Genomic DNA, 22,309 nt, shown 5'->3' on the forward strand with positions numbered 1-22,309 from the left:
CCCGCTGCCGGCTGGTCCGGTAAGCTGGGAAAACGTCTGGGACGCGGCAGGAGGGGGGGGGGGCACCTCTTCCCCTGCACCGTAAGGGTAATTCCGCGGCGAATCCGCCACTGGGACCACCCTTATCTGAAAGCCGACCGCCCGCCGTTTCAAAAAATACCGGGGTTATGGGGGCTATCTGCTGCCATAACCCCAGTATTTAGCTTTTAATGGCCGACGCATATAGTCGTTAGGCGGTCAGTAAGTGATTGCATGCATATGGCAAACAGGTGACGATGACTGATGGGGTGACAGGTGACAATGACTGATGGGGTGACAGGTGACAATGACTGATGGGGTGACAGGTGACAATGACTGATGGGGTGACAGGTGACAATGACTGATGGGGTGACAGGTGACAATGACTGATGGGGTGACAGGTGACAATGACTGATGGGGTGACAGGTGACGATGACTGATGAGGTGACAGGTGACGATGATTGATGAGGTGACAAGTGACGATGATTGATGGGGTGACAGATGACAATCACTGACGGGGTGACATGTGACGATGATTGATGGGGTGACAAGTGAGGATCACTGATGGGGTGTCAAGTGACGATGATTGATAGGGTGACAGATGACGGTGACTGATGGGGTGACAGGTGCGGATGACTGATGGGGTGACAGGTGACGGTGATTGATGGGGTGACAGGTGACGGGCGATGGTCACTGATGGGTGACAGGTGACGGGCGATGGTGCACGGCGGTACTGATGGCAGTCTCTGGTGACCGGTGAATTTTAGGCTACGTTCACATGTGAGCGTAGCGATCGCGGGCAGAATCACTGCGATTCTGCCCGTGATCCAGAAATCATTGCAAATCGCGGGACGCCTGTGCGTTGCCCGTGATTTGCAATAGCACCCCAAACGCTGTGCGATGTTGCTGCGATTTCCGCCTGCCGAATTGAGGTAACATCACGCAAACAACGCATGACGCCCCAAAGAAGCTCTTGTACCTTTTTTGGGCGTCATGCGTTGTTTGCGCGATGTTACCGCGATTCGGCAGGCGGAAATGGTGGCAACATCGCACAGCGTTTGGGGTGCTATTGCAAAAAACGGGCAACGCACAGGCGTCCCGCAATTTGCAATGATTTCCGGATTGCGGGCAGAATCGCGGTGATTCTGCCTGCGATCGCTGCGCTCACATGTGAACGTTATGGGTGTCAATTTCTGGGCACTGATGAGGTGACTGTTGGGTGACAGGTGACATTGGGGGGGGCTGAGGACTGTGTGGGGGACCTTTATTAGTGTGATTTTACTTTTACATGTGTACAGAGCAGTAACTCACTATTTCTAGCTCTTCTCCCCTCATACTGGAAACTGTATGAGGGGAGAAGAGCTAGTAACACTGAGTTACTGCTCTTTGTTTACATTTTCTGATCGGCTGTGAATGGATTCACAGCCGATCACATAGTAAACAGTCACTATCAGTGACTGTTTACTACTGCCGGTGACAGCTGTGTTCCTACGGAACACAGTGCCACCGACATGACCGCGCTGCGCGCTCCCGATCGCGCATGCGCGGTCATCTCCCGGCCGCCTCCATTGTGATCGGCTGTGTCATTGGAACACAGCCGATCACGTGGGAAACAGCCACGCCCAGTGGCTGTTTCCCCCCTGCCGGTGACGGGGGGTGTCCCGGGGACACCCCGACACCGGCAGTGCACGGCGGCGCGCCCGCGATCGCGCGCCTGCCGTGCATTTCCTGGGTCACGTCATATGACGTCCGCCCAGGATAATAGCCGCACCGTCCCGCCGTCATATGACGGCGGGCGGGCGGTAAGTGGTTAATCTACTATTGTGTTTGTTAACTTAATAAAATTTAATATTTTCATATCACTATTATCCATTTTCTTAAAAATTTACGTGCCTTAAAAGTCCCGATTTAGGGGAACCTTAATTTTTTGTATATAAAGCTTCCCTCCAACCACTTTGAATATTATTTTATATGTACATATACACACACACACACACACACACACACACACACACACACACAGCACTGCTTGCCTGCACAATTTCCCTCTCAATGAATACTCATGGATCTCTGCAGACTCCTCTTATCCCCCCCCCCCCTCATCCAGCCCCCTCCAGCTCTCTTTGGCTTTCCTATGACTCACCCATTCTCCCTTGCTGGCAAACTCTCACTAGAATAAGAGAGCAGTGCATGATGTCATTAGCCTAGGCTTATTACGAGACAAGAAAGAGGAAGTGGGTTGTAGAAGGTATTTAGCAAAAAAAAATGTTTTACTATCCAAAGTCAAAACAAATAGGGCAGGGAATTTAATAGATGGAAAGATGAAAAAATGACTGAAGAGCTTTGGCAATAAAACCCTGAGACGGACTGGTTACTATGCACAGCTGCACCAGATTCTGTGTGCAGCAGTTTTGCCATGCATTACTTTTACGCTACCATGCAAGCCAATGAATTTCAATGTGAATACGCATCAAAATGCAAAACATATTTTTTATGGAAAGAAGGGTGTATTTGACTTGGTTCTGTGTCGACATTCATGTACTGTAACCCCTAATACGTTTGTCAGTTAAAACTTCCTACTTACCCTTAAGCCACGAAGTCTGAATTTCCCCTCCTCGTCTGTGACAGTATCTTCACCATAAATTGCACAGTCTTTCTGTCCCACAGCTTCCACTGATACTCCTTGCTCAGGCTCACCATTTAGGGAGGACACAGTTCCATAACAACTGAAAGGACATGACAGCTTGCCATTACCAACTTAACCACTAAGCAACTTTGTGCAAAAAGGCTCAGCTCTCTTAGCAAAATACAAACACAAATGTATGCACACAGAATTTCAAATACATGAGTTTTATATAACAGTTTTAACATCATTCGCTCATGCTCAGAAAGGGACTTTATCCACTTGCCGACAGCTCACAGTAATATTACTGTGGGAGGTCGGTTCCCCTGGGTCCAGCGACATAGACCTATGTCGTTGGACTCCTAGTGGTCTCGGCAGCGAGCGCGCCGCCGGAGGCTCGCTCCCGCTCTGATCGCCGCCTCTCTTCCCCGATTGGGGAAAGTGTGAGAAGATCCGCCTGCTTGTGTAAACAAAGCAGGCGAATCTACTCTGTGACAGACAGGGAGAGATCACAGGATTCAGCATAGCTCTCTGTCTGTGTCACAGAACCCTACCCCCCACACGTCAGTAAGCATGAGGCATACATTTAACCCCTTGATCACCAACAACTTCCCTGCCAGTGTCATTATTACAGCAACAGTGCATATTTATAGCACTGATTACTGTAGTAATGTCACTGGTCCCCCCAAAAGTGTCAAAAATGTCAGTTAGGGGCCCGATCTGGCCGCCACAATGTCACAGTCCCGCAAAAAATTGCAGATCGCCATTACTAGTAAAAAGAAAAAAAAAAAAACACAATAAAAATGACATAAATCTTTCCCTTAGTTAGTAAACTCGCTAACTTTTGTGCAAACCAATCAAAATACACTTATTGCGATTTATTTTTACCAGAAATATGTAGCAGAAAACAAATTGGCCTAAAATTTAAAACAAAAATTAGATTTTTTAATGTTTTTTTTTTTGGGAATGTTATTTATCAGAATGTGGAAAATAGTTTTTTTCCCAAAATTGTCGCTCTCTTTTTTTCAAAAATTAATTGCACAGGTGATCAAATACCACCAAAAGAAAGCTCTATTTGTGGGGAAAAAGGGACGTCAATTTTGTTTGGGTACAGCGCGCAGGACCGCGCAATTGTCCATTAAAATAATGCAGTGCCGAATCACAAAATATGGCCTGGTCAGGAAGGGGATAAAATCTTCCGGTCTTAAAATAGATAAAAATACACTCACTGAGAATTTTTTTGTCAAAGACATGTAGCCAAATACATTTTGGCCTAAACATATGACAAAAATTTAATATATTGGATATTTTTTAACAATGTAATCAATGTAGAAAATGTCAATTTTTCGCAAAATTTTCGCTCTTTTTTTATTAACATCGCAAAAAGTAAAAAGCGCAGAGGTGATCAAATACCATCAAAAGAAAGCGGTTTGTGGGGAAAAAAAAGATGTAAATTTTGTTTGGGTACAGCATTGCATGACCGCGTAATTGTCAGTTAAAGTCGCGCAGTGCCAAGTTGAAAAAAGTGCCGTAAAATCCTTTTCTCTGAAGTTCATTGACAGACGCAGCTTCATATTTTTCTTGACCATTGGGTTATGCTGCCCCCTACATGAGTAGGACACTAGGCAGGAAAAATCTTTACGCCAGATGGGGCAGTCCCTGCAGGAATACACCCACTCACTGCTATAGGATTCAGTTTTGTTTCAATCAGTGTTTATAAGGAAAAAAACAAAAAACATTCCACTCAGAAATAGGAGGGACAGGTGCTGCGACTGTCAATGAACATCAGAGAAAAGGATTTTACAGTAAGTCAAAAATCCAGTTTTCTCTATCGTTCATCGACAGCTGCAGTTCCGTATTCTTGACCATTGGGACGTCCTAAAGCAGTATTTGCATGAGGGGTGGGAAAAAAATGCAGAAAAGAATGTAATTCCCCAAAGGCTAAACTTAGCCAACCAGTGAACATGGAGCTCAACCAGGAACAACTGGAGCTCACCTAGAAAACATACACCCTCAAAGAGGTTTTTCTCTTTTAAACAGCAGCCTGCAAAACCTTGCGGCCAAAAAAAGGATCCGAGGATGCCAACACATTTAGTTAACGTGTGCACAGACAACCAGGATCCCGCCGTGCAAACTTGCATTACTGACGCCTGATGGCGAAAAGCCCAAGAGGCACTCCGTGCCCTAGTAGAATGCGCCTTCACAGGGAAAGGTGGAACCTGGCCCTTCAATGAATAAGCCTGTACCACCGTCTGCCTGATCCATCTGGATATGGTCGCGGCAGATGCAGCCAATCCCTTTTGAGGTCCTTCCGTAAGGACAAAATGAGAGTCAGATTTCCTGAAAGATTCAGTAGCCGCCATGTAAACCCTAATTGCCCGAACCACATCCAAAGCACGCAAGGCAATTTCCTAGGGATGCTTGTGCTTAGGACAGAATGAAGGCAGCACAATGTCTTCATTCAAATGGAAATCAGAAACCACCTTCGGAAGAAACGACTGATTAGGTCGACATACCATCTTATCTCTGTCAACCACCAGATAAAGTGAACAGCAGAATAGCGCCGCCAATTCAGATACTCTGCAAGCAGAGGTAATAGCCACCAAAAAGGCTACGTTCAGTGACAGTGTAAGCAAAGGAATCTCTCTATTGTTCTCAAAGGAGGTTTTCGAAGAACAGACAGTACCAAGTTAAGATCCCACAGAGGTAACAGGGATCATCTTAGAGAAGCCATACGGCGAACCCCTTGAATAAAAGTGTGAATCAAAGCATGCGTAGCTAAAGGGCGTTGGAAAAAACGCAGCCAAAGCAGACACTTGGCTTTTTATAGTACCCAAGGCCAACCGCTGCTCAACCCCTCTTTGGAGAAAGGTCAAAATCCTAGCCATCAAAAAAAGGCGAGGATGCACCTTCAGCGATACACACCATGAGATGTACGATTTTCAGATCCACGATGATAGATCATCCTGGAGGTAGATTTTCTAGCCTTCAACAGTGTAGGAATCACAGGTATTAAAGGACAGGGGTCTTTGACTCAGACTTTCAACATCCACGCCGTTAAAGCTAGCGACTGTAAAGCAAGAAGGAAGATTGGCCCTTGAGACAGCAGATTTTCCCTAAGAGAAAGTCTCCAAGGAGCATCGGCGACCAACCTTACCAGATCTGCGTACCAAGACTGGCAAGGACAGTCTGGGGCCACCAGAATGACGAGAAACCCTTCCACCTCTATTCTGAGCAGAAGCCTCGGCAGGAGTTTAAGCGGAGGGAATGCATAGATCCGCCGATACTGACCCCAAAGGAGCCACCAGTGCGTCTGTGGCATTGGCCAGAGGATCCCAAATTCTGGCTACAAACCTCTGTACTTTCTTGTTGAGACGAGAGGCTAACAAGTCGACTTTGGGTGTCCCCTACTGGACACAAAGCAGGTGAAACACCTCCGGTGCAGTAACCATTCCCCCTGATCCAAAACCTGACGACTCAGGTAATCCGCCTGCCAGTTCTCCACTCCTGGGATATGCATGGCGGAAAGAGCTGAAACAAAATTTTCTGCCCATTTTAGGATCTCTGCCACCTCTCGGGCTGCTGTTGATTCTGCACAGAAATCTCGGCAGAAGCTGTAGCGGAGGAAAGGCATATATTAGGCGATACTGGCCCCAAGGGGCCACCAGAGCGTCTGACAGAAGGTCTCGAGACCTTGCCACAAACCTCAGAACCTTCTGGTTGATGCGGGGGGCTCACAGGTCCACGTCAGGGGTCCCCCACTGGAGAGACAGTTGTTGAAACCCCTCCAGATGAAAGGACCATTCACCCGGAATCAGGGCCTGCCAACTGGGGTAGACCACCTGCCAATTTTCCACCCCTGGAATATGCACAGCAGAGAGGGCTGGAACAGAGCGTTCTGCCCACTTTAGAATATCGGCCACTTCTTTGGCCGCTAGGGCACTTTTGGTGCCCCCTTGATTGACATATGCCACAGCCGTGGTGTTGTCCGACTGAATCCTTATCGGACACCCCTGCAGACGATCCATCCACTGGGACAGGCAAAGCCTGATCGCCTGGACTTCCAGGATGTTGATTGGCAGACTGGGCTCATCCCGAGACCAGAACCCCTGGGGTGATTCCGTGCCCAAGACACCTCCCCACCTGGACAGACAGGCGTCCGTGGAAACCACCGTTGAATACAGGGAAAGAAAAGCCTTTCCCTGCCTAAGTGCCGGGGGGCGAAGCCACCATATTAGTGATAACCTCATCCCCCGGCTCAAAAGGATCAGATTATCCAGGGACTGTGGATTCTTGTCCCATTTGGCCAGAATCTCCTTTTCCAGATGTCTGGTATGGAACTGAGCAAACAGGACTGCCGCAAAGGTGGAGACTATCAAGCCCAGCACTTGCATGCAAGTCCTGAGAGATGACGGGCAGTTGGCTAACAGGAGCCGAATCGCATGCTGCAACTTCAGCAGTTTTGTTTCTGGAAGAAATACCCGAGCTGAGGCTTAATCCAGAGTCAGATCGAGGCAGTCCAGTTTGTTGGATGAAGTCAGAGCTGATTTCTAAAAATTCATTGTCCGGCCGAATACTTGCAGAGTTTGTACAGTGATGTCCAAATCGTCCTTTAAGACAGACGTCGACTTGCAGAAGGAGATCGCCCAGGTACCCCATTACCGCAATCCCCCTCTGCCTGAGCAAGGCTAACACTGGGGCCAACACTTTTGTGAACACCCAAAGAGCTGAGGCGAGACCATGAATTGAAAATGCTCCTCGCCTACAGCAATGCAAAGAAAACGCTGCTTCCCGACAAATATTGGGATATGAAGGTAAGCGCCCTTGATATCGACAGAGGCCAAAAAAAAAACCCTTGATGAAGGGATGCCTTTACCCTGCCAATGGACTTCATTCTGAATTTCTGAACCCGCACAAAGTGGTTCAGGGCATTGAGGTCAAGGATTGGACAGACCTTGCCCTCCTTCCTGGGAACAGTAAATGGGTTTGAATAAAACCCTTGAAAAAGTTCTAACTCTGTAACTGGTAGAATGACTCCTTGTGAGAGCAAATCCTGAACCACCCCAAGAAGGCCCTGTAGCCGATCTGGGGACAGACACAGGTTGGAAGGAAAGAACCTTGCAGGGGGCAAGGACAGAAACTCGATCTTGTAACCGGACCAGATCAGCTCATGGACGTATTTGTCTTCAATGAAATAGGTCCACAGGTCCGGAAAGAAGTGAAAACGTCCCCCCTACCCCATGTGTGGGTGAGGGCACCCCTTCAGGCAGAGGACTTGTCTGCAGGGCCAGCAGAGCCCACTTTTGACTTACCAACCCAGGGTCTCCTGGAACCTCCTGAGAAGGCACGGGAGGATTTAGGACCCTTGTCCTGCCATCCTGCTGGACGAAAGGGCCGCTTGTGGGCTGAGAAACAGGACCACGTTTGCGGCAAGACTCTCCACTTTTAGAAACCTGCGGGAGCAGGGTGCTCTTACCTCCCATGAGACCTTTAATGATCTCTTCCATAGAAGCTCCGAACAAGCTGTCCCCCACGAAGGGGAGATCCGTCAGCACCTTCTTGGAGTCCTGGTCCACAGACCAGCATTTCAACCAAATCATGCGTCGCAGAGTCACCGCGGTCACAGACACCCTGCAGGATAAGGGGGCTGCGTCTAGAGAAACATATACTGTAACCCCTGTATCAACTGATCCGCCAGCTCTGCCAGTTCAGGGGAATGCTGACCCCCTTCCAGATCCTGGCGCAAAAGCTTCGCCCATTCCGTTAATGTCCGAGAGACCAAGGTTATGGCAAACACCGGCCTCAAAATTGAACCTGCCATGATAAATAGTTAGCGGATCAGAGATTCAGCCTTCCTGTCTAAATGCTCTTTAAATAACGGAGCATCCTCCACTGGTAACAGCTTGGCTTTATTCAACCTGGAGACAGAAGAATCCAGAAGAATCCACCACCGGTGGAACTGTCAGGTTCTTTAAGAGGGACTCCTCAAAAATATACCTCTAAGCGAAACGCTCAGGTATCCCAACCAAGCGTTTCAGGGAATCCCACTGGCTAGCGACAATCTCGTCGAAATAGGCAGGAAAGCGGAACACCTTAGTCATCTTGAATGGTCTACGGGTGCCAAATTGCACCGGCACGGTCGATGCAGCATTTGCTGTGTCCTCCATTTTTTAAAGCTTCCGACACTGATACAATCAGTGCCTCCACAAGTGCCTTTTCTTGCGCAGAGGATGCAGGTGAAGGCGGAGGGCGCTTTTTACTAGGTCTCTTCTGAAGAGCCATATCCACTTTTGACACCAATGACTGCAGGCCCGCCGCCATGGCTGCCAGGGCAGACAGACCCAGAGGGTCCTGCAGCTTCTGAAAATGGGTCAGGTGGTGAAACGTGCTTTAGGGGCTCCATGGTAAACTGGGCCCATCAGTAAGTTCAATACAAAAAATTTGGTAACAAAACGCTGAGAAACCCCCCCACCGCTGCACCGATGGCACCACAGGTCCCAGCGCACCAAGCAGCGCTGTTATAGCAGAAAAATGGCAGTATATACAGCCCCAGGAACTCACCACCAACGATTTAGGAGGGACAGAGATCGCGCAGCTGCCTGCTTCACGCCGATCAGAAAGAGGAAACGGCTGCACTGCCAGAAGAGGCCCTTCACTAAACACCACTCCATCAGGCTTCAGGAAAATGCTGCTGTATAGATTGTTGTGTGACGACTACAGAAACATGACCGCCAAGCTCCAATGCATTAGGCTATGGGAAAATGGTGGCACCACGTGACTCCTGGGACCCATGAGGTATTTTAACCACTTCTGGACCGAAAGGATTTGCCCCCTTAATGACCAGGCAGTATTTTGCGATTCGGCACTGCGTTATTTTAACAGAGAATTGCGCTGTCATGCGACGCTGTACCTAAATAAAATGTCCTTTTTTTCCCCACAAATAGAGCTTTCTTTTGGTGGTATTTGATCACCTGGGTGATTTTTATTTTATGCGCTATAAACCAAAAAAGAGCGACAATTCTGGAAAAAAAAAAAAAATTTATATATATATATATATATATATATATATATATATATATATATATATATATATATATATATATATATAATTTTTCACATTCTGCTATATAACATCCCCCCCAAAAAAAATAATAATTGAAAAAAACAGAATTTTTGTAAAATTTTACCGTAAAATTCCTTTCTCTGAGTCCTCTGACAGTCGCCGCTAACTCATACATTCTTCACCTATGGGGTATCTACTTCCTCTCCTTAGGAGTAGCTAGGCATAAGACTTGTTAAAACAAAAGCATTTACATAGACACACCCATGGGGGCTGTCCCACTGGTCCAATACCCCCCTGCAATAGCCATCCCAACTCAGTTTGGTAGCAAGCATTTAAGTGTATAAGAACCCCAAAAGAGGGGCGGGGGCGGCGACTGTCGGAGGACTCAGAGAAAGGAATTTTACGGTAAGATTTTACAAAAATTCCGTTTTCTCTTACGTCCTCCGACAGTCGCCGCCCACTCATACAGTCTTCACCGATGGGGATGTCCCAAAGCAGTGTAGACATGAGGGGTGGGAAACGCAACCGTCAGAAAAGCAACGCAGTACCCACATCAGAGAAAGGAAACCTACGTGAACAGCAAGGGAACCTTCTGGGCAACAAAAAAGCTCAACAGGAGCAACAACCAAGGAAAGCAAATAACCAAGGGGGTAAACCCCAACAGCCAGGGACCCACACAAAACCTGGGTCCCCTACGGTACTGCCGCACAGAGAACTTTGCGGACAAAGGAGGCATCAGCTGATGCCAGAACATCAATTTTGTAGAATTTGGAAAAGGTGTGCACTGACGACCAACAGTGGACGACGGCCTTGCACACCTGGGCCACCGAGGCCTGATGCCGGAAAGCCCAGGACGCACTCACCGATCTGGTAGAGTGCGCCTTGACAGGGAAGGGTGGTACCTGTTCCTTCAACAAATAGGCCTGAACAACTGTCTGTCTGATCCATTTTGCAATAGTCGCCGCAGACGCAGCCATACCCTTCCGAGGTCCCTCAGGAAGGACAAAGAGAGAATTCGATTTTCTAAAGGATTCAGTCAACGACAGGTAAACCCTGATCGCCCTGACAACATCCAAAGAATGCAAGGCAATCTCCTTAGGATGCTTAGAATTCGCACAGAGCGAAGGTAAAACAATGTCCTCATTGAGGTGAAAATCCGAAACCACCTTTGGAAGAAAGGACGGGTTAGGTCGCAAGACCACCTTATCCCTATGAACCACCAGGTAAGGGGAGCGGCAAGACAACGCCGCCAACTCCGACACTCTGTGAGCAGAAGTGATCGCTACCAGAAAGGCAACCTTTTTAGACAGCAGAGGTAACGAAATTTACCTGATGTTTTCAAACGGGGAACGTTGTAACAAGGACAGAACCAAGTTCAAGTCCCATGGAGGTAAGGGCTCCCTTCGAGGAGGGGCCAAGTGACGCACACCTTGAATAAAGGTGCGAATCAAGGAATGAGACGCCACAGGGCGCTGGAACAGAATAGCCAGTACAGATATCTGGCCCTTAATCGTGGCCAACGCAAGGCGCTGGTCCACACTAGACTGGAGGAAAGCCAACACTCTCGCCACTGAGTATGAACGAGGAGAGAAAGCCCCTGGACTAACACCAGGCAAAATAAGCTTTCCATGTACAGTAATAAATCTTACCAGACAAGGCCTTTCTAGCCTTGATTAAAGTAGGAATGACCTCTGAGGAGAGACCCCTGTCCCTCAGGACCTGGCTTTCAACAGCCATGCCGTTAAAGCCAGCGACTGTAAAGCAGGGTGGAAGATTGGTCCCTGAGACAGCAGATCTTCTCGCATTGGCAGCCACCATGGAGGTTCGACGGCCAGGTGAACGATGTCCACGTACCAGGACCGGCGTGGCCAGTCCGGCACCACCAGAATCACCAATGTTTGTTCCGAGGCCAACCTGCAAAGGAACCTGGACAACAACTGAATCGGAGGAAAGGCATAGATCAGACGATACTGATGCCAAGACACCACCAGCGCATCCGAGGCGTCTGCCAGAGGATCGCGCGTTCTTGCCACGAACCTTTCCACCTTGTGGTTTAGCCGAGACACAAACAGATCCACATCTGGGGATCCCCACTTTGTACACAGCATTTGAAATAACTCCGGGTGCAGGGATCATTCCCCCTGGTCCAGGGTCTGGCGGCTCAGATAATCGGCCTGCCAATTCTCCACACCCGGAATGTGAACTGCCGATATCGCAGGGACATGAGTCTTGGCCCAAGACAGAATACTGGTCCCTTCCTGGGCTGCCCGGGAACTCCTGGTGCCCCCTTGGTGGTTGATGTACGCCACCGTAGTGGCATTGTCCGTCTGCACCCATACAGGATGGCCCAGAAGACAATCCGACCAGTGGAGCAGGCACAGCCTGATCGCTCTCAATTCCAATATGTTTATCGGAAGGGAGGATTCCTCCTCCGACCAAGTGCCCTGGGCAGATAGGTTGCCCAGGACGCCACCCCAGCCCTACAGGCTGGCATCTGTGGTTATCACCGTCCACAGAATCGGCCGGAAGGATTTCCCTTCCGACACAGCCGGGGACTGAAGCCACCACAAGAGATCCATTCTGGTTTGGCGACTCAGAGAAACTCTCAGGTCCAAGGACTGCGACTCAGACACTCTCAGGTCCAAGGACTGAGGTAGAAAGGACAAAAAAGAAAAAGAGGGGCTCACCGACCTAGTGCATTATCATAAAACCATTTATTAAAATATTAAAAAGTGTACAAAGTACTCACAAAACTAGTGTGATACAACACACATCGAAAATAGCATCTACAGTCTCCAAGGTAGCCAGGTCCCAATTATGACGATTGGGCATGCAGATGGTCGCATGGGGCTGCTATGGCTAGGCTGACGCGTTTCAGGGGCGAGCCCCCTTCCTCAGAGCCAGATGAAATGGTTTTATGATAATGCACTAGGTCGGTGCGCCCCTCTTTTTCTTTTTTGTCCTTTCTACCAGTGGTTCTGGATACCCTTGATCCTGAAGGGGGCAGCAAGACCAAACAGCTCTCTCTACATCTGAGTCTGCAGTGCACCTCTTTCTACTCCATCAGACAGCACTTGAGCGCAGGAGGTTTTGCTTTTTCTTGAATATACAAGGACTGAGGTAGTCTGTCCCACCTGGCCAGGATCTCCACTTGGAGTGTGTGAAACTGTGCAAATGGTATCGCCTCGAAGGCCGATACCATCAACCCCAGGGACCGCATACAGGTCCTGAGTGACGAGGATTCGTTGTCCCTGAGGGACCTGACCTCGGACTGCAGGGTGCGGAGCTTGTCCTCCGGTAAGAACACCTTCACCTGAGCAGAGTCCAGAACCATTCCCAAACATGGAAGATGAACCGAAGGAGACAAGGTCGACTTCTGAACGTTGATGGTCCAACCGAACTCCTGGAGCGCCTGGACCGTAGTGGACAGATCGCGCAACAGGCTCTGACTGGCACTCGACCTTAACAGGAGATCGTCCAGATATCCCAAGACCGCAATGCCCTGTGCCCGCAACAGGCGCCAACACTTTGGTAAAGACCCTTGGTGCCGAAGCGAGACCAAAAGGTAACGCCACAAACTGATAATGATCCTCAGCAATAGAAAACCGGAGGTACCTCTGATGACCCTCGAAAATGGGGATGTGTCCAGAATCGGACACACTTTGCCCTTCTTTCTGGGCACAGTGAAAAGATTAGAGTAAAAACCCCTGAAACCTGTCCCGATGAGGCACCGGGATGATTACCCCCTGAGCGAGGAGATCCAGTACCGCTTGAGGCAGATCTTGTAACCGCCCTGGGGTCAAATGAAGATTTGAGGAAAAGAATCTGTCTGCCGGCCGTGAAAGAAATTAGATCTTCTACCCTGATCGAATGATTTCCTGAACCCACCTGTCCGGAACTCGGAGCAGCCAAGGTTGGATGAAACCGCGCAAACGTCCCCCCACCCCTGAAATGGGTGAGGGTGCCCCTTCAGGCAGAGGTGGACTGAGCCGTCGCACCAGCTTGGCCGGATTTTTGTTTGCCGGCCCAGGGCTTTCTCTGGCCCTTGAAGGGTTTCCCCTTGTACTGTGCCTTGAAGGCATGAAAGCACCCCTGATTAGGTTTAAAAGCGGGACCCCGCTTGCCGCGGAAAAACTTGCCCTTAGGATTCTGGGGCAGCAGAGTGCTCTTGCCCCCAGTGACTCCTTTAACCAATTCATCCAGGGAGTCTCCAAAAAGGCGAGACCCCGCATAGGGAATATCATCCACCGTCTTTCTGGATTTCTGGTCAGCCGACCAGCTTTTCTAAGCACAGCTAGAAAACTGACCACGGTGTGATCACCGTGGTGAGGCCTTGATCTCCTGCTTAGGCCTTGTGCGCACTGGACATAATAAAACCGGCAGTAGCATTCCCTTTAGAAAGCTGTAGAAAGTTTTGCAGCGTTTTTTTTTTTTTAGCAAAATTATACTCCACAAAAGCTTAGGGCTCAAAAACGCTGATAAACGCTGTATAGGTACGTTTTTCATAGTTTCTAAACTTTTATCAGAGTTAGAGCTTTTTTACAGCTGAAATGCTCCTCCTAAAACCCACTAGTTATGGGTTTTTTTTCAAGCCAGGAAACTCCTGCAAAAAAGAAAAAAAAAAAAACACTGATAAAAGCCTATGTGCGCATGGACACATAGGATAACAAGCTGAAGAGTTTACTGGCTGCAGAAAAAAACTGCCTAAGGCAAACAAACAGCAGCTGTAAAAACTTCCATGGTGAATGAGGCTTTAGTGTGGTCAGTTGTTGATAGGAATGCAGACAGACTGGCAGGAACACCAGGTACTTCACACAAGGAAGGCAATAAAAAGAAAACTGGATACTTTTTCATAAAAATACATGGTACAGCAGGCACATATCAGGAATATGAAATGTTTGGTTAACACATTCTTTAAGAACTTTGCAATTTTATTTGTATAATTACTGTAAATACAATTTGATTGAACAGTAAAAATAATTGGTGGTTTAATTGCACATTTGGAAACTTGGCACCAGTAACCCCAAGGGGTTTCTGGGAATGTATTCTGGTGTCTATATTGTTAAAAATATCTAACATTGGTATTGTTAATACAATGCAGAGGTTTTAAAATGAAAATGTATGCTATGACCATAAATCTAAGATTACAGCTGAGGTTATGTGTATCACAGCAGCTTTTAGCAGCCATTTCAGCTTTGCTCAGCGGTTGTTGCTGAAGAAAAAAAAAATGAGTTTAGTTTTTAAATTAATGTCTTTGCTTTTTGGCCTTTATTAACTCAATGTCACACCTAATTAACCCCAATTACTTCGCTCCTCATTCTGCTTTCTAGCTTTTCTTTGATAATGTTTTTAATATAAAATAATAAAAGGTCTCATTTCGGAGTCAAAAGGAATAACAATGGACTGCTAAATAAATAGGCCTGTAGCTAAAAAGAAATTGGCCCTGAAACACAACTAGTAGGACTTGAGCACAACTGACAGATTTAGCTTATAATTACTAGTACTGTACTTGGGTATGAAATCGTACACCGCTTTCAGCTAATTACAGTTGCTACAAAAATATTTCACCCAACTAAAAATAGTCAGGTTTTAACAACATAGGATACCGAACCACAACAGATTTATTGTAAAAATCCTTCACTCTGGAGCAATTTTTTAATTTTTCACACATGAAAAAAAAAATCAACATTTTTGGTTATTAAAATTACTGAAAACCCCCAAAACTACACTGTATATATTTTCTAAAATTGGAAGTTGCAATGTTTCATGTCACACAACATTTGCACACCCATTTATCAAACCTATATTTTGAGAAAAAATACACAAAAATGAATGTTAGTGTATACAAACACAAATTCATTTCCCCCGTTTTTTAACAAAATAAAAGATAAGATAGTGTTGAGTAAATAGATACTAATTGTCAAGTCTCAAAAAAAAAAAAAAAAAAAAAAAAGACTCAATAGGGAGAAATTTCAGTACTCAAAAATATCAATGGGTGGTGCTTTACAGCTCATCAGTTTAAAGTTGACTTGAAATGAGGGAACTAAAATTATTTCTCTCACCCCAGTGGCAATAGCCAATAAAGTAGCAAAATTGTTTACAAACACGTGTATGCGCGCATCTGTATTCCTATGTGCATGCCTGGAGTGACAGAGGTGCTCTCCCGGTATGGGAAGGAGAGCCCTGGAACCATGGAGGGGCATCTGGAGGATAGCACCCACAAGTCACATAAAAGTGACTGGGTGACTGCAGCCACCCAGATGACTTTTACAGTAAATCATTGAGCCTGATGCACACAACTAAAACTCAAGCTTCTACTGCAAGCACAAACTTGCTTTAACCTCTTCAGACTCAGGAAGTAACAAACATTTCCAAAGAGCTGAAAAGACAACTTTTAAGGGAGCAAATCGTTTTTCGAAAAACTGTAAAGGTGGCAATAGAGGGATCACAATTTTGCCAGTTCAGCATCAACCAGCCGAATTTCAATGTGTGTGGCCAGCCATATACAATTGACTTCTGTCGAATGAACAAGTTGGAAAAGTTTTGTCATTCGGTGGCTGCAGCAGCTGATCAGAGAATTCTGACAGCACCAGGTTCTACTGTCAGAAAACAATGTGCCAGTGAGAGGAATTTCTTCATCCACAATGTTTGTGGGGATAAAGAAATAGGTTTTTGTTTTGTTTAGCAGGTCGAATGAAAAAGAAAAAAAAAATACTCATCTTTGGCCTCCTTTAGTTAAAGTTTCAATCTGAAAGCTTACCTGTAAGCTGTCCTGTGGCCTGTAATTCTTATTTTTAAATGTTGTCCCTCTTGTGCTTCTATCATCTGGGAAGAAGGCTCGAAGCGAAACTCTTTCATCATTGGTTTAAAATAATATTGTCCAGGACTCTAAAGCAAAATTAACAGTGCATATTAGCCTACTTCACATTGAATACACAGTGATGTTGCCAGCAGGACCAGTAGGCAAAAAAAAAAAAAAGCTAATCGTTGCCTCTGAAATAATAGTAAACACTATAACATAATGGCCATCTTCCGTATTCATATAAAAGAAAGAAAAAACAGAGAAACCCCTAAAAAAAAAGTTCAGATTGTAAAGGCCAGTGAGAAAAGCGTACACAGGAAAAAAATAAATAAATTCACAGCCTCTGAAACAACGTTGGCTACTAAAAACTGTACTCCAATCAAACTCACAAAATAAATAATGGATAGAAAAAGTGTCCCCACAGAGTGGCACTGTGGACACTACAAGAGTAGACTGTGCCTCATCCTAAATTACATAGAACAGCAGGTGAGAAAGAAATGGACTTTGGTGGCACAACAAGACCTTACAACAGTAATAGTTAAAATAGTACTTTATTAATTGCATAAAAATCTCCCATAAACATCAATAAATAAATTTATCAAAATAGTACTTCCTCAGTAAGTAAGCACCAAGCCCAGTACTACAGAGGACCATAAAGCCTGGCTAGAGAATAACCCATTCAAAAAGATAGTATGTATTGGTCAGAAACCATAACCATTGAGGGGGTCAGGATAACCAATATTCAGGTAATGGGTCCAACGTATAGGTTGATTAAGCTGGGAGGGAAGGGGTTAACTTTATTGGAGAGGGAGGGGTTAAGTGTGTCCCTAGGGGCGTGCTTTTAACTGTGATTGGATGTGGCTGTGTGTGTAACAGCAGAGATCAACGGTCCTACATAGCAGGACCGTATGATCTGTGCTTTTACACAGGGGAGAATGACAAGCGGCTGTGTTTACATTAGCCGCCTGCCTTTCTCCCTCTCCAGCCGACGATCGCGAATGACCGGCAGACATCGGGTCCACTGGTCACACGCGTGGGCTGCTTAGGGAACAAGCGGGGGCGGGAGCACGTACCGGTACGTCACTTTGCCTGTGAGGGGCTGACCGCCGCCATATATAGTCGGGCGGCAGTCGGCAAGTGGTTACTAAAGTACTATTTTTAACTATTACTGTTGTAAGGTCATGTTGGGTCTTTCTCAACCGCTGTTCAAACTCACAAAAGGATAAAATATAAGCTTTTAGCATACGAGTTGTTTAATGTATATGTGGAGCTATGAAGTTCTCAGTGCAAATATGACAGGCTCATAGACCTGTCAGTAACCATAAGCTCAATGCACCTTCCATAAAGACTTTAGGTTTTGACAAATGGTCAAGATGTAAAGCACGTACTATTTTCTCTTTTCATTTACTGGGAGATGAACATATGGGGGGGGGGACAGTCTACAGAAGGCCAAAAATGTAAATGGAACTTTATGTGATAAAATAAATGCTAGAAGATATGCAAGGTTTCTTCTGCTAAAGAGAAAGCAGATTTTTTTTAGTGTAAACTGTAGTGCACATGAAGGGCAGTATACAACCCAGCTTATTCCTACACCTGGAATACAGTTGATACCAGGGTATAATGCAACTCCCAATCACATGTGCAGGAGTTAGACAGAAATAAGGAACATGGAAGGCTCGTGAGATGGCAGTGCCAGGAGATGTAAGGCAGGGATCGCTTTTATCTGTGAGGTGAGCATAGTTCCACTTTAGGAATGTAGTCAATCTGTTGGTCAACAGAACATATACATGTGAGGCATATTTACAGTATGGTCACGCCCCCTAGTCTTTCTGCAGTTGTGCTTTCCAGGACTCTATGGCATAAAAGCTGGTCAGCAGACCCAACTTCCAAAATGTCACTGTCATCTTTCCCTTTCCAGCTCTGTACTTGATGACAATTAAGAATATATAGAAAGAGAAAGACAAGCCTTACCACAGGCTAAATCAATAAGTCACTTCAGCTACATGATGATTTGTGCCTTTCACAAGTCATCTAAGGAGGAAACCTTTTTACTTTATTAGTCCAAGTCTTATTTTTATCCTTTAGAGTGCCTTCATAACGTTGTCTTGCAAGAACGTCTATTACGCCCTTGCATGTCCAGGTAAATGGCACCCTAACGTACCTCTACAACACATCAGCTTTGCAGTGCACAGTAACACGCTATTGTGCACTGTGGTGCCCTCATGCTTATGCACCAGAGCATTGTTGTCCACTCTGGTGCATTAGCAGGCCATTTATATAACTGGGCTGAAATAACACAACACATATTAACATGTAATATAGGGCATTAATGCAATGCACCAGCACAGACAGGTGTAAACCCTGTCTAAAGCCTGATAAACACTTTGAAATTTTTCTTTGTTCAACCCATCAGGCTGAACGAAAAAAAAACCTGAAATGCCCATGAGGAGCCGGTGTATTAACAATCCGATGTTAGTGCAGTGATCCCCCCCCCAACTGAGCTATTGTTTTCTGACAGGGCCATTGGCTGACAGTGCTGATCGGGAGCCAATCGGCAGACCTTTTACGGTTATGCCTCTTCGACAGAAGCTGGTCAAACTGATGGCTTCTGTCGGACCGGCCGCTGTACACGGGACAATCGTCGACCAGTTTCTTTTGAACCCACCATTGCCGCCCGATATTTGGCCAGTGGGTATGTCCCCTAGGGGTTTCCAAATGGCTACAGGAGGTGAATTCCAGACATAATTATATTTATTTCTTTTGTTTTTTTTCCCAGCTGTGCTTGCCACACATGTCTCTTGGTATATAAACAAAAATCATTGGGTAAACATCTTTTGTACGTAGGTGAGGTAGACATTTTAACATTTTATCTGTCTGGAAAATACAGCTACCAGAAAGCCAAATGTATGTACTACACGGTGTTTGGAAATTTGGCTTTTTAAAAACGACAATATACTTTAATTCCAAGTGCAGCAGTGATAAACAGACAAAATTTACCAGATTTGAAAATGTCAGCATTCCATTTTCTTGGGTTAGCAGGTTTGACCGGAACATACCACCGCTGAGAGATAAAAGGACGCCAGCCAAAGGCTGTTCATCTTCCGATAGGATCTGCTCAGAAACAAAAAAAGAAAAGATTACAATTTTTTTCAATAAGCGCATGGGGCCTCATTTCAGAATATTACTATTCTTTATACATAACAACCCTAATTCCCAAAAAGTTGGAACACTGAAAAATCTACATAAAAAACTGAATGCAAAGATTATAAATATCATAAATCCATATTTTAATTACATCGCATACTAGCTCATTATGAAATACTTACCTTAGCGAAGTTCCGCACTGCAGCTCGCTCACCTCCCTCACGGACGACATGTTCGGTCACTCTTCTTCCTGCTTTGCGGCATCCGGCCATCTGATTGGCTGGAGTCGCGGTGACATCACTCCCGCGCATGCGCGCGGGAGCCGACTTTCACGGCACTTGGCTCTGAAGGAACAGCGCGAGTGGCCGTTCCTTCAGAGCGCATGCGCCAGTGATGTCACGCAGAAAGCTTGCCAGAGCAGGAACTGCAGGTAAGTCGCATGGTGCAAAAGCAGGATGGATTTCAAGGCCACTGAATTTAAAAAAAATGCTGCATGCACCTTTTTTCTGTGGAAAATGAGGGCATAGCAGCCCGTTCAAATCAATGGTCTGCTATGCCTGTGCAAATGTGGGCCGCCAACCCGCATACATGTGAACCAGGCCTAAAGCAATAGTAAAGTAATTTATAAATAACAACACCTCCTTCAGGTTTAACCACTTCTTGACCACAAGGATTTGCCCCCTTAATGACCAGGCCATCGGATCGGAGCCGAGCGCCAGGACCAGTTATCACCAGTTAGGCCAGACACTGCTTGATGACCTATTTTAGGCCTGGTGTCTGTACTGACTGACTATATAATAATGTGCATAAGTGAACCAAAGCCCCTAAATTCAGCAATGAAATTCAAGTGAGGTAGAAATTTAATAATTTAAATTTAATAATTGAATACCGTATACCGTGGCAAAACCTTAATCAATTAATCGCAGCATGAAAATCTGATACCGTCACAAGCCTATGCCCAGGTATTTAACCCTACCAACCTGCTGCAATGGGCAATTTATCTGGAACCCTGCAAGAAGGGTGTGCGTCTGACCGGGCTGTGCGACTCGGTGTTGTGCGTCTGACCGGGCTGTGCGACTCGGTGTTGTGCGTCTGACCGGGCTGTGCGACTCGGTGTTGTGCGTCTGAACGGGCTGTGCGACTCGGTGTTGTGCGTCTGAACGGGCTGTGCGACTCGGTGTTGTGCGTCTGACCGGGCTGTGCGACTCGGTGTTGTGCGTCTGACCGGGCTGTGCGACTCAGTGTTGTGCGTCTGACCGGGCTGTGCGACTCAGTGTTGTGCGTCTGACCGGGCTGTGCGACTCAGTGTTGTGCGTCTGACCGGGCTGTGCGACTCAGTGTTGTGCGTCTGACCGGGCTGTGCGACTCAGTGTTGTGCGTCTGACCGGGCTGTGCGACTCAGTGTTGTGCGTCTGACCGGGCTGTGCGACTCAGTGTTGAGCGTCTGACCGGGCTGTGCGACTCAGTGTTGAGCGTCTGACCGGGCTGTGCGACTCAGTGTTGAGCGTCTGACCGGGCTGTGCGACTCAGTGTTGAGCATCTAACCGGGCTGTGCGACTCAGTGTTGTGCGTCTGACCGGGCTGTGCGACTCAGTGTTGTGCGTCTGACCGGGCTGTGCGACTTGGTGTTGTGCGTCTGACCGGACTGTGAGATTGTGAGTGTTGTGTGACTGACCGGTGTCAAGTGAGTGGAGCGGAATACCAGAGGGTGAGAAGGTAGCGTTAGGAAGCCAGGAAATAGCCACATAGGATAGACTTAAATCGCTGAATCCCCATTAGATTAGATAGTAGGTACAATGCCCGGCGGGTGTGGAGATGCGACTCGGTGTACATCTTGTGATATGTATGCGTTCCTCGGTCATGCGATCGAGGGCGAATACAAATGCGCAAAATGTAAGCACGTTGCTTCCCTGGAAGCTCAGGTCCTGAATCTAGGGAAGCAGCTGGCAACACTGAGACGAATGTCCATACCGGAGGAGAGCCAGGATCGTACCAGTCAGGTGCAGACAGGGGCCTGCACAGAGGTGGGCGGAGTATTGGAGGTGCAGGCATCAGAGCAGAGTAGAGGGGTGACAGTTAGGAGGGGTAGAAGGGGACAAGGCAAGGAGGCTGATCCTGGGCTGGAGCACCCCAATAGATACGCCCCGTTGTGTGATGTTGGGGAAACCAGTCAGGGACCAGCATTGCTGGAGCAGAGCGACGCCCCTAGCTGCCAGGGGAAAAACTCCTCCAGTGAGGCCGGGAGAAAGGGAAAGGAAAGACAGGTGCTGGTGGTAGGGGACTCAATTATTAGAAGGGCAGACAGTGTAATCTGTGACCAAGACCGTGTGCGCCGAACAGTCTGTTGTTTGCCGGGCGCTCGGGTTCGGCACATCGCGGATCGGGTGAACAGATTATTGGGTAGGGCTGGGGAAGACCCAGCTGTCATGGTACACGTGGGTACCAATGACATAGGCAGAGGAAGACGGAGAGTCCTAAACGATTTCAGGGACTTAGGCGCTAAGTTGAGGACTAGGACCTCCAAGGTAGTATTTTCCGAAATACTACCTGTACCTCGAGCCACACCAGAGAGGCAGCGGGAGATTAGGGAAGTTAACGAGTGGCTGAGGAGCTGGTGTAGTAAGGAGGGTTTCGGGTTCCTGGAGAACTGGGCCGACTT

The 22,309-nt window shown here is 47.0% G+C and overlaps 1 protein-coding gene across 1 annotated transcript in view; it reads right to left on the minus strand.

The window, feature by feature from the left end:
* Positions 1–22,309, minus strand: part of LOC309558183 (BOS complex subunit NOMO3-like) — a 236,509-nt gene that overhangs the window by 63,932 nt on the left and 150,268 nt on the right. The window contains exons 23-25 of the mRNA XM_082261194.1: positions 19,504–19,617; positions 16,465–16,592; positions 2,603–2,744 (exon numbers count right to left, since the gene is read on the minus strand). Of these exons, the coding sequence (XP_082117320.1) occupies positions 2,603–2,744; positions 16,465–16,592; positions 19,504–19,617 (384 nt within the window). The remainder of the gene's footprint in view (positions 1–2,602; positions 2,745–16,464; positions 16,593–19,503; positions 19,618–22,309) is intronic.

Source organism: Pelophylax lessonae (genome assembly GCF_965119305.1).
Source record: "Pelophylax lessonae genome assembly, chromosome: 6".
Lineage (NCBI taxonomy): Eukaryota > Metazoa > Chordata > Amphibia > Anura > Ranidae > Pelophylax > Pelophylax lessonae.